Below are 12566 nucleotides of genomic sequence, written 5' to 3'. Positions count from 1 at the left end.
CTCCTGTCTTACATAAAACAGTGATATCATTGCAGTCATCTCAATAACCAGTACTACCAGAAGATTTAGGACAATGGTTGCTCTTCCTGTGCTAGCTCATCTGCACCGTTCTTTTTGCCTGTGTGCATAGTATGTCCAGATCTACTGCAATGCAAGCACACCTTTATGTTGTTTTCCAGATATACTATTAAGTAGATGAAGAGCCAATACTTAAACTCTTCCTTCAGCCAGTCATCATATAGTGTCTTAGAATACCTGTAAAATAATTAAGTCGGTCAGTAACATGCTTTCACATATGACTCCCATGTATCACTATTTCTTATGAAGTATCTGTGGCTAAACATGTGAGCTCTTAAATTACTGAAATTCCTTAAAGGAAACACCATTTTGGAGAGATTGTAAATACTCCAATACCCATAAGGAATCAGCTATTAATAACTGAAAGAAAGACCAGCATAGGAATAAAATGTTTTTACATTTTAACATTATTTTCTCTAAGATTGACAGGCAGTGCTGAGGCTGCTTCTTTGCAGGCTGTGAACAGTTCATATTCCAGAGATATTGGGCAGAGCGTCAATATCAACAGAAACAATAGCAGTCGTATTAATAAAAACTGCTCAATCTTAAATAACTACTGAAGCAAATAAAATTGAAGAGCCTCTTCTGAGATTTTCCCTCGTGGCAGTAAACTGAGACTTATAATAAGTTTAGGAAGGACAGACACCAAGAAAAAAGAAAACAGATTATTGAAAAAGGTGTAAGTCATTCAACTCTTACATCTCTCTGGAAAAGTAAAGAAACGCGTAAAAACAGATATGTGCATGAGCAAATAACCCTGGTTTCTGCTTCTAATCTCAATTTAAAAACGTATACCACTGAAATCAGACAATGGTTTCAGTATATATTGAAGCTGCAGAAAAGTTAGCGGGTGCATTTATAGCACATTGATGACCTATATTAATTCCATGGGCAAACATTTCTAATGCATAGCAAATATTAGGCAGTTTCCCTTTAACTCTGACTTAACTCGTGATCTTAATATTGTATAGAGTTATAAGAATCTGGTCCAATATATTTTTCTGCTATTCATTTTTTACTTGCTGAGCTTATTCACAGTGACTGAAAAAATCTGCCTGCAGAATGCAATGAAACTCTATGTGATGAGTGGTCAGCTGCCTCAAGACTTTAGGACAAAAATACTTTTTATATATGTTAATTATAAGTGTTCTTGTTGCCATTAGGATAGAATAAAAAATAAATTAAGCACGTAGCCCAAACAAGTTGCCTAATGTTCTACCCTCAGCCATTAATTTTTTAAAGAAAGCATTCTTTTGTATTAACTTATCATTTTGCCCTGTGAAATATGGCAGAGTATTTACCTTCATCATTATTTGTATACTCCTTACTAAAAAGAAGTGAAGAAGGGAAACTGGGACTGATGCTGCTAAAAGAGTAGGTATTTACTCAACTTCAAAATAATCATACAATACAATATAGTGAAACCATATGTTTACACTTATCCCCACCCCTTACTGCATCCTGTAGTTGTTCACATAGCTCTGATGGATTAGTAGCTTCCATCTTCTGCTTACACCATAGGGATAAAACTGAGCTTTCCTCTCACCACAAAAATTAAGTGAGAGACATACCCATATGCTTCTTGCTCTCCTCATGCATTTCCTATCAGATGGTAATCATCAAGCTTTACTGTTAGTTCCAAGATTAATGACTTTATCTTATACCAGGAGAGCAGAGAAGAAATTAGTGTTGACTTCAGGCATATGCGAAAGATATTTAAGATTTCCGCCCCCCTCGCTGTTTGCATCCTCTAGTATAGGCAGAATACTCATTTAGTCTAAGGTCACTATGCATTAAAAAGCACAAACATGCATTGGTACCTGCTGACAACAGTGATACACTTACAGAAATATTACTGCAATACCTACCTCTGTAATATGTTAAAAAGTTTGAGAATGATGTATGCCTTGTTTAAGATTGCAGGATAGAAAAGTGCATATTTTAAAACATTCTTGCTCCTTCTTTCCTTGCTAACTCAGTTATCTTTCCCCTAGGGTAATACCTACATATGACTGCAAAAAAATAAATCTCCCACATATTCAAGCTTAGGCTTTTTACAAACTATCAAAACTAATTTTTCAAAAGAGCAAAAAATATGTTTTCAGAAATTAAATCGAATCATACTTAAATGTTAGCGAAGACCTTTATATTCCTTATGCCTCGTATATTGTTACATGCTCAAACAAAATAAACCAAACAGATAAGTAAAGCTTCAAAAAACACTTTTCAATCCTTAATGTTAACATTGCCAATCTACTGGAGGGACATTGTAATCTTGATTAAGTTGACTCTACAGCGAGGTCCTGAAGGCATGAGTGAGCCTATGTTAGCCCCATGCAAAAGGGACCTTGCACATCCACAGTGATATGAGACACTTAATATTAAGGCAGCTGGCTCCCATCTTTGGCATTTCAGCACCCCAACTGCTGATACTCTGATCAAATAGGGAGAAAATGAGTTTTAAAAGAACCAGGGAAGATCATGATGAAAAGAAGGTTTTGTTCTCTTCTGAGGGATAAGTTGAAAATATGATTCTGGCTAGAACACTGGAGAAAAGTCTGAGGAGAGGAGAAACTGGAGGGAAAGGCAGGGCAGGAGTCAGTGACGGATTTTTGGCAGACCTCTAGGGAAGGTCAGAGCCTGAGAGAAACATCTCTGGTGACTGACATATTAGTAATAGCAGAAGTCATCAATCTTTCTGATGATTTGGTTTTGTAAAACTAACAATGACAAAGAGATTTGAGTTACTATTACAAAATCACTAGTCTGGGTGGCAATCTTATGGTATTATCTTCTTGTTCTTCAGAAATGACTGAAGTTCTCTTGATCCTACATGAAGTTGAATACTGTAGCTCAAAAATGGGCATTGCGTTATACAGCACTGCACTCACAGGATGATGGGACAGAGCGCATGGAAGAAATTGAATGGACAAATGTTCTGCTATGCGAGCCTGGCAACAGTGTCCACAATGGCACAGGCAGCTCAGGGATGTTAAAAAATAATGGCATAAATAGGGGTGAAAATGAAGTTTTCTAAAGCACTGAATAACACACACAAAAAGACATTTAATTAAAGTAAATATACTTCATATTGGGAAAATTATGTCAAGATCAGTTCTGATAGAGTCCTCTGATCCTGGCTAATCCTGTTGGGATTAGTAGATTTCTCTGGTATTAATCTAAGTATAATGAAACAGAGGTTAGTGTTCAAATTACATATGTGTTCAGTATAACATATGACAGTCTCTGAGCTAAAATGGTCCTTGTGGCAAAAATGCAAAATCTTCTGTAGGTAATTTAATAGAACACAGCTGTCCAATAGGACTCCTGAGTAGATAAAATATTACTAATCATTTCCACAGCACCCTGAATACAGCTTGAAAGCCATAAAGACAAACAAGCTCTTTGATTTTAAGAGCTCATGTTATAATTACTTTCTATGAAAAAATGCTACACCCATATCTGAGTTCATTATATAAAAGAAATTTACCTAAGATGAAAGAGTCCATAGCAGGGCATGTGAAGTGGTTGGTAGCATGGCAAGTTTTACATACAAAATAAAGAGAAAATGATAGGATTACTTAGTCAGGAAAAAGATAGCTTTAAGAAAGAACAAGCCAGAAATATTGCAAATTATGGAGAGTGGACAAAAAAATATTTGTTATTTTCTACTTTGACAGATTTTACTATATAAGAATAAATGTAAGTATATACTGAGCAAATAAAAGAGCTACCATACAGCATGTGTTCTGCAAAACATAGTAATAGAAGGTCACCATGGTAAACAGTGTGGCAGATTGGACCAAAAAGATTAGCTACATTTAGGATTCTCCAGTGAAAGCTAAACACATACCAAAATTCAGAGAGATTTGTTTTTCTGTAAACTATTTCCCTGCACATATCTGACAGTAAAGGAATTTGCCACACACATACATAATTGCACAGACTTAAATATTCCACAAGACCATTCTAGTGGAAAAGCAGTAGGTACTTTTAAATGCAGATTAGATTAACTGATGGCTTGGCCAGCACCTTCCACTAGTTATACTTTACTCCATCTAGTTTAAATCACACTAAGTGTTGTCATGTTTTGGGATTTTATATTCTTAAATAACTGCTGACTATCTCACAGGGTGGGTCTATACAGCACACTAGAGGATTGTCTAGCAATACTTCTATGAGGAATCACAGCAGCAGGGAGCTGCAGGCTAATTTATTTGGCCGTGAATCATGCCACCAAGTAAATTATTTTGTTTAGAGTTCCACATGGCTGCTGTTAGGATCCCTCTATCACTGAAACCTTTACAATACTGTACTGAAGAATACCATAACCTATAGATACAAAAAATAACCTATTTTAATAATTAAACCCTAACAAAAGGGACAAAAAATTATATGAAGTTGATATGTTTCCCTCTGCTTCTTTGTAATAAACAGCTCATGTTTAAATAAAACTTAGAAATCATTTTGTAAAGTAGCTTACAGCGAGTGTATCATCCTATATTGACCAAATGGAAGAAAATTAACTCTATCTTTGTAAAATAATAAAAATAAAACCCAAGACAGCTTCGTACTGGATGTCACATTACAAATGTCCAACAAAAGAAACAACAGCAACAACAGTTCTTCTCATTAGGAAATACCACTGTGTACGTTTTGAACTGGAACTAGCAGATGGTTTTTAGTTGGGTGGTAGCTTTTAAAAACAATTTTTAAAGTTATATAATCTTATCTTCAGAGAGTGGGTAGACCTTTACAACAAGAGTGTCTTAAATAGTAAAGTTTACATATCCTGGGAGAGACAGCCTTCATAGTTTTACTTGCCACAGAAATAAAAGTATATGCTTGCAGAATAAGATTCTTAACTGAACAATGTGTAACAGTTAAAGAAGAACTTCATAAAAAATTCTTGCAATGTCAAAATTTGGCAATACATAGATTAATTCCCCTTTTGTAAGTGATAGATAAGTAAAGCAACAATATTCTAACCATTGACTCTGAATACAATTCTCTTCCACTTTTTTTAATACATCATAAAATACCTACAAAACACAGCAAAGCTGTAGTATCAAATTCAATAAATGTTAATGAATTAAATAATTACAAATTTATCTGCTTCTCTCCATGGAATCCCGAACAATCAGGCCTGATTGCCTTACTATTCCCTAATGAATAAGTAACCAAAATTGCTCTTGAATGTGTTTTTAATGTATCTTCATTAGTCAGCCATTGTATATACTTCTGGCACACTAATCATCATTGTCATGTGGAATTTTGTCTTATGCTCTCAGTAATGCCTCTATGCAAGACAGTGATATTGTTAAAGGCTACTAAGCTTGATCCATGGTAGCAAACATTTTAATCCAGCATATTTGGTTGCTCTTGGCCATTGCAATATTTCAGCCCAGCCACTATTTATTTAAATGTCATGGTAAATATAACATTCTCCGACAAATCCCACTGATTATTAATTTGTAAAATAATAATTAAAAAAATATTTTAATATGTGTGGTTTTAATAAAAAAAACGGGGTTTGCCTCAGAAAAAAAAAAAAATAGTCAGGATAACTGATTTCTAGATGATCACTCATAAATTTTATTCCCCTATAATATATTCATTCTGAGCCATCTTCTTCCAGAAAAAAAAAAAAAAACAAACCACAATTCTATGCTTGCAAATTTCCCCTTAGATAGAATCCAAATATGATCATAGTTTTATTGCCTTTATATACCCTAATCTTCTTGATATTCTGCCATAAGAGTAAAAAGTGCATCTTCTCTTTGAATATGTACCATCACTGTTTTCAACAGTGTTAATATAAGATGTTAAGTGTATTTTTTTTTTCCACTCTCAATGTGCCTAAGTATCAACTGCCCTTTCTGGATGACAGAAGTAACCAGAAATTAACATTTATATGCCTGTGATGAAATCCAAATCTTTTTCCTGAGACTACACAGAACCTTTCTTCATGTATAAATTTATATTACTGCTGCCAGCCTTTATTATCTATTATATAACCACATTAAATTTAATCAGATGAACTACTGTCACTTCTGTAAAATTGTTGTGTAGCGCAGTCACTATAGTCCTACATGTTTTTACTATCTTCAATTTTATTCTGTAAGCAAAAAAATATGTGCACTTTATAACTTAAGTTTCTCAGTAAGTATTACAGGTAATTAAGTAAAATCCTTTAATATATACTCTGCTGTTAAGAGCACCAAAGCACTTTCTGAAACTATGCCTTTACTCTAAAGTCATGTCACATATTCAAAGACAGCAAGATACTGCATTTGCACTTGCAAATTGATTATTTACTTTGGTATTATGCTTCCAAACACAATAGCATAAATGTAAAAGCAAATGTTGCAAGGAACCACCTACTATACAAGATTAAAGGGACCGATCTGAAGAAAATACTTCAATTTAGAGCTGCATTTTATTAAGTGTATATGGCAGGTTTTTCTTATCTAAAAATTAGGTTTAGTTCAAAAATTCTCATGACCTCACAAAATGCAGAGAAAAATTACTGCTACTAAGCGAAAACACCACTTTCCAAAGTCATTCTTAAGTAAAGACTGGAATAAACTTTTGAACATAGAATAAGACGAACCTCTTTTAAGAGTAAATGTTAATGAAAATAATCATTAAAATAAATATCAAGTTTACGAAAGGAAAAGATTAAGATGTATTGTATCCAATATGTACGTCTTGCAAATATATATATGCTCATACAGACACATATAGAAGTATGGAAGTTCTGAACACCCTATTTTTTGTTTTGCAATCATAGGCCATCCAAAGCAAATAAAAGTAACATATCATTCTCTGGTATCCACAGGAATTTATTTCTTACATGAACAAAAAGCTCATACTTCTCTTTTCTCTCTCTTTTTTTTTTTTTTTTAAGAAACAAATAGATTGCAATAAATACAGCATATTTTTGGTTTTAGTATTACATTTAGAATAATTTGTTCTCACATGAACACACACATAGGAACCTCAAACTGACAAGAAACCGGTAATGATGTTAGTACTCCAAGGACAGACAAATCTAAATTACAGCAATTTACTTCCAGGAGCTTACGAAGATTCCTCACAATATACATGTTGACAGTTTTCTGTTCATTTGCCTGACACGCTTCATTTTTCTGGATCCCTGCTTTGCAAGTTATACCTATTTAAATTTTCTTACTTGCTCTTGAATTCACGCAGATAGTTTGAATACACACTTCACGTGTGTATAACATCTGTGTTATAACACCTCTAAATTTAGCCCTGATATTTTAGATTGAAGTTTAAATGTATGTTATGATGTACGATATGAATTTGTCTCTTATAAGTATTGCAGGTGTTTGCTTTTAAGCAGTTTATACTATCAACCATGCTAAAAATACATCATATTAATGTAGCAATAAAAAAAGTTGAAAAACTCTTACATAAGATGGCTGCTTTTGCCTTGAAATTACTGAGCCAGACTGCCATCTATTGGAAAATAAATATTTTTTTAATTTAGTCCTTTTTCTTTTTTTAACTGGAACTACGATAAGTTATTGTCAAAAGCTGATTTTGCCAGCAGTCAGACTTAAGACAGTTTAATATTTTTTTAAAGGAAACACCTAAGTTAGCTAAACCATGATACAATCAAAGATTTCCCTACATTTTTTTTCTACCTCATGTTTTCTGGAACATGTTTTGAAGCACAGCTCCTTTTCCGACTTGCTGAACAATCAACTCCTAGTTAACTGGAGCCAAAGTTTTGTGTTTAGCAAACATAATAACACTATAATATGGCAGCACTGAACAATACACAAGTATAACGCTTTCCCAGCACAGCTGTGCAGCAGCTCTCAGGGCTTTCCATGGTTTTGCATACACAGGGGAACTGAAAAGCATGTTTAAATCCCAATTACCAAAATGGGGGAAAAAAAGGCAGATAGGAACTGGGAATAAAAGTCTATGAACCCCCCCATCAATCCTAGCCAGTGCACAAGCCTTTCAGAAAAATGGACAATTCTAACTAAAATGATGCCTAGGGGTACACATGCTCTCTCTGAAGCAGCATAATAAACCGTATTTCCATTTGCAAAATTATGTTCAATTTGGCCTTTAATTTTGCGGAGAAAATGAAGAGAGGGCTGTTGTCTGATATGTCATATTATACATGTTTCAATGACTGGTGATGACAGACTAGGAAACATAGAATTAATATTTTCATGACAGCACATCAGTAGTACATTGAAACATACCCAGAGTTGTAAAATCAAGCACTGAAATTATAAACTTTCCAGTGAAGTTTCACCTTGACTTTCTGTAGTTTATTCTTTATAATGTACTCTTCCAATAAAAGATCGCATCAATTTATTCTCGTCTGACTTCATGCTATTCATCAAACAAGCATTCAGATTTCACCCCCTCTTATTCATTGTTCCCTTCATTCACGGAGCTAACAGTCTGCTTCTCCAGAACACCCAATTTTTCCCAATTTCCCTCTCAGTTCTAGGAACAGAAGTGTCCTCTGGGGACATTTTCACTCACCTCCAGATCTGTTTCTACTCACATCTACACTGTGCTGTCTTATTCTTTTACTTATTGTTTCATTGTACCCTCCCCTCCCAGATGTTTACGCCTGCCAGTCCTCAAGATCCTGCCCTTCAATTTTCCTACTCAGTTCTTCCATGTCCTGACGAGATTTAAAAGTCAATGCTGTGCTGACTAGTAATTTGGAGTTAAGGTGACTGAACCCAAAATTTTCCTCCTGAAAACTTTTTTTCCAGTTTCACCTAGCCTCAGAGTTGTGCAAATCTGCTTCCTATTTGGCTATAAAATACTGTAACAACATAAACCTCTGGAGTTTTTTAATGCCTTATGTCACACGTCACACACCTCGTCCACAGAAGCATACTGAGTAATAATATATATTAGTGCTTTTAATGCAAAGTTTGATGAACAGAAGGAAGTCCCTTAGTCCAAGCCACCAGAACAACTTGCTGCATAGTTGGATGACTAATTTTCCAATAACTCAGGAAATGGAAGAATGGACTCAATTCTGTCCTTGAGCTAAGACAGTTCCAACTCATAACTTCTTCAAAAGAAAATGTAGTACTTTAAAGGTGCTGTATTACTGATCAATAAACAACAAAAGAGATCGGAGGCCAGAAAAGGAGCAGAATTTGCTAGTGAAAAGAAAGTCCTAAGTCCTGCTCTCAAGATTGCACTGGTATTTTTCCAATGGCTGTAAAATCCAGAAATAATAGTGGAGGGGATCAACAGGCTGATGCTCTGTCCTTTTATTTGGGAGACTATGAAAGCGATGTTAAAACCCACCCTCATGCCACAGAGTGAACCGAGCACCACTCTTTCACTTTCCAGATGAAACATTTTACTGTCAATGCATTAAGAGGCAGGCATCCCCACTACCCGTACACTAAGCAGAAACAGTGAGCCCTGCTCTTTCAAATGATACAGGTTAGCACTTCAATTCAGGCAAGAACTCCAGGATGCGGACCCTAAATAGACATGATTCTATGATTCCTTTTTGCAGTCCTGAATCAATCTAAACCTTACTTAGCCAGAGCAGTACCACAGGCGATTTGACCCTCTTCAAAAGAGCCAGCTATTAAAAAATTCTTTAAAATACACGCTATTTCCTTATGCATTCTTTTTCATATGCCCCTGCTATACTCAGGGTGTAGTTCCTGATGCTCCTTGCTCCATCTTATTGAAGCTTTGAGCCACAAGCTATTATTCCAAAAGGAATTTCCCAGACTTGGCCTCCTATTTCTCTGAACAACAGCAAAAAATATCTCCTAGCAGCCAGTTCCTTTGCAGAATCTCCATAAGGGTTATGAAGTGTCATGACTTAGATTTTGGAACCTGTGCAGATCAGCTACAGGAAAAGTTGAAAATCCTGGAACAGTCATCATTCTCTGGAACCAACATTTGTCCAGGAAATGGCATCATCTGACACTTTTCCACCAGTGACCCAACTTCTACACCTTTTCAGAGCTGATGCTGGCACAGTCAGCAATGAAAGTTAGGGGAAAACTGCTGATTTGAATTTCAAGTAACTTCTTGCTTGTAGAGCCACTGCAGGTGTAGTTATCAGCCCTGTGGCTAAAGCTGGTAACAGGGAAATACTTCACTTGGTTCTGCAGGCAGAAAAAGTCAGTGCTTCAGTGCTACCACACTCCTATGCTGCCCCTGCCTCCATAGAGTCTTGGCATGTGTAGCAGCAATGAATGTGAACTGAATGAATGCGAACTGAATGAATGCAGTCAGTAGAGAAGACCCCACTTACCCTACTGAGATTTTTATGTAAGCTTCCCAGAAAGGAGAAAACTAAACTCAAAAGAAGCTGTAAGAATCTCTCTCTTCTTTAATACACATCCAAGGAATCTATTTCTGACTTTCCAGATCTATACATGTCTCCACTTCTCTCTTTCTCTCTGTATCTTCATTTTCTTATACATAAATATTCATTTAAGTTTCTTCAATCATCACCCTACTGTCACACTTCCACCACCACGCTTGCTGATCCTACCCCCAGAGTAGTTTGGCAGCATTCACCTTTGTAACCATTTTCAGAGCTCAACATATCTCTTCATTTTAGTGCTTCTACCCAATTACTCTTTAATAGCTCCATACAGCACGTGTGGGTTTTCAAATCACGCACCACTATACAGTGAGTCTATACACCAAGGGAAGGCAGCACTTCCCCAAAACCAAAAGAAGGCATGTTGAAACTGAGAGCAACTTCTCTTTTTGACACAAGGCCAGGTAGCAACTGAGCAGACTGAGTGACCTTAAAATACTTTTAAAAAATTATATGGATGTTTTAGATCAAACAGGAAAATCCTACATCATAGCAAAGAATTTTCCCCATATGGGCCTGTATAGTTGGGTTTACTCTAGCAACAATATGCTTTAAACAGTCCCCATTTTTGAAGATTCATTTTCACACCTATTTTCACATTCAGTATATGAATAGGTGAAATCTCATATAGTTTATTGCCTAATTTATCTTTCTATCTGCCTGCTTCACATAAATTACAGATACAGTGTCTGAATATTCCCATTCACATTGTATTTTGTTTCAGTCTATAAAAAATTCAGTATGAGTAGAGAGAATTATATGGATTGCATTTTCTGCAGAACAGCAGCTGAGCAGATTTAAATAGCAGTTAGCACCTAAATACAGAGAGACACAAGAAAGATGCGCAAAAATACTTCAATGGGATCAGCACCAGCTTGTTCAGGCTGACTTCAATACGGGTTATATATCTAACTGTTCAAACAGCTAGAAGGACTTTACAAAAGTATCTACTGCATTTCAGGGCAGCTAACAATCTTTGTAAATCTTGTTCTGTCTACATTTATTGTAATAAACCCTCTAGAACATAAAAATCCTTAACTTGCCATGGTTTCTCCTCACATAATAAAGCATAATTTTTCTTGACTTATGAACATTAACTGAAATTTAGCACTGCATTTTCCCTCTGTACTGTGCTTTATTCCCTGGGCAATCCCATTTAATTTACTTATTGAAGAAGATAACTCAATTTTTTTTTTTTTTAATAAAAAAAGAAGAAAAAAAGCCTTGTTATACTGTAAAGAAAAAAATTAATCCTAGAGCACTTTATTCACAGGATTAATGATAATGAAGTAATATTTTCAACTGTAGTTAGAAATCACTGAACTATCAAAACCACAACAATTTTCAGTATTAGAGACTCAGTCTTTAATACCATTAGGCTACTGGGAAAGCTATATAGCAATAAAATGTATAAGGATCATAACTGAAGATGCTTAGCTGCTTCTTTTGAGGGGCACTTCTGATGAGATTTTGCAAGTATTTAGTCTTCAGTATAGCACTGAGCACACCAATTTCAACTGATTTCTCAAAAACCCCTTCCTTGCACTGCCCACTCTAAACAACTAACCTGAACTTTCAGTCACATTAGCAGTGCCATGAAAAACCGTTTCGAGGTGTGGTAAGCAATATCTGTGTAAAGTAAGGGAAACATTACATTCTAAATCTGCAAGGAGCATATGCTGAATTACTTTTTTCTAACTTAATGTTAGACTTGTACTAGTCTCACTCTTGTACTATTTCTTTCTTGAATGTGCCATAAATAAGGCAGATATAACTGAATATATAGTCTTTGTATCCCATCTTACTTACTACATTAAGCTTGGTTTGGCTTCCACTGGTCATAAGTTCTTCCTCTGATACTTTACTAAAATTGTCCAGATAATGGTCTGATATTGTATGAGACAGATCTTCAAAAGAGTATTCCTTTTCTTGGCACAATTTGATTTCATCTAAGAGCTTTGATAATTCTCCAGTCACAGCTTCACCTTTAAAAACAGACACATCATTAGTCAATACTTAGAATACCAGGGGTAATTTATGCCTAAAAATGAAATGCACATTCTTTAAATTGTATTAAGTATTTGTTATATTCCGTGCCTTAGCATCTAAACAG

General features: G+C 35.3%; 1 protein-coding gene across 5 annotated transcripts in view; it reads right to left on the bottom strand.

The window, feature by feature from the left end:
• ANKS1B (ankyrin repeat and sterile alpha motif domain containing 1B) overlaps positions 1 to 12566 on the bottom strand; it is a gene marked incomplete at both ends in the record, with an annotated part of 478018 nt that overhangs the window by 378228 nt on the left and 87224 nt on the right. For 3 of the 5 annotated variants that reach the window (XM_080616728.1, XM_080616730.1, XM_080616731.1), the window contains one exon: positions 12263 to 12438. In XM_080616728.1, coding sequence (XP_080472854.1) covers positions 12263 to 12438 — 176 coding nt within the window. Of the gene's footprint in view, positions 1 to 12262; positions 12469 to 12566 lie in introns of all 5 variants that reach the window. The other 2 variants (XM_080616729.1, XM_080616732.1) reach the window with 2 other exon arrangements.

The sequence above is a fragment of the Psittacula echo genome (genome assembly GCF_963264785.1).
Source record: "Psittacula echo genome assembly, chromosome: 1".
NCBI classification, from domain to species: Eukaryota; Metazoa; Chordata; class Aves; order Psittaciformes; family Psittacidae; genus Psittacula; species Psittacula echo.
Note: the sequence above shows the minus strand (reverse complement) of the source record. Positions and strands in the feature narration are given on the sequence as shown.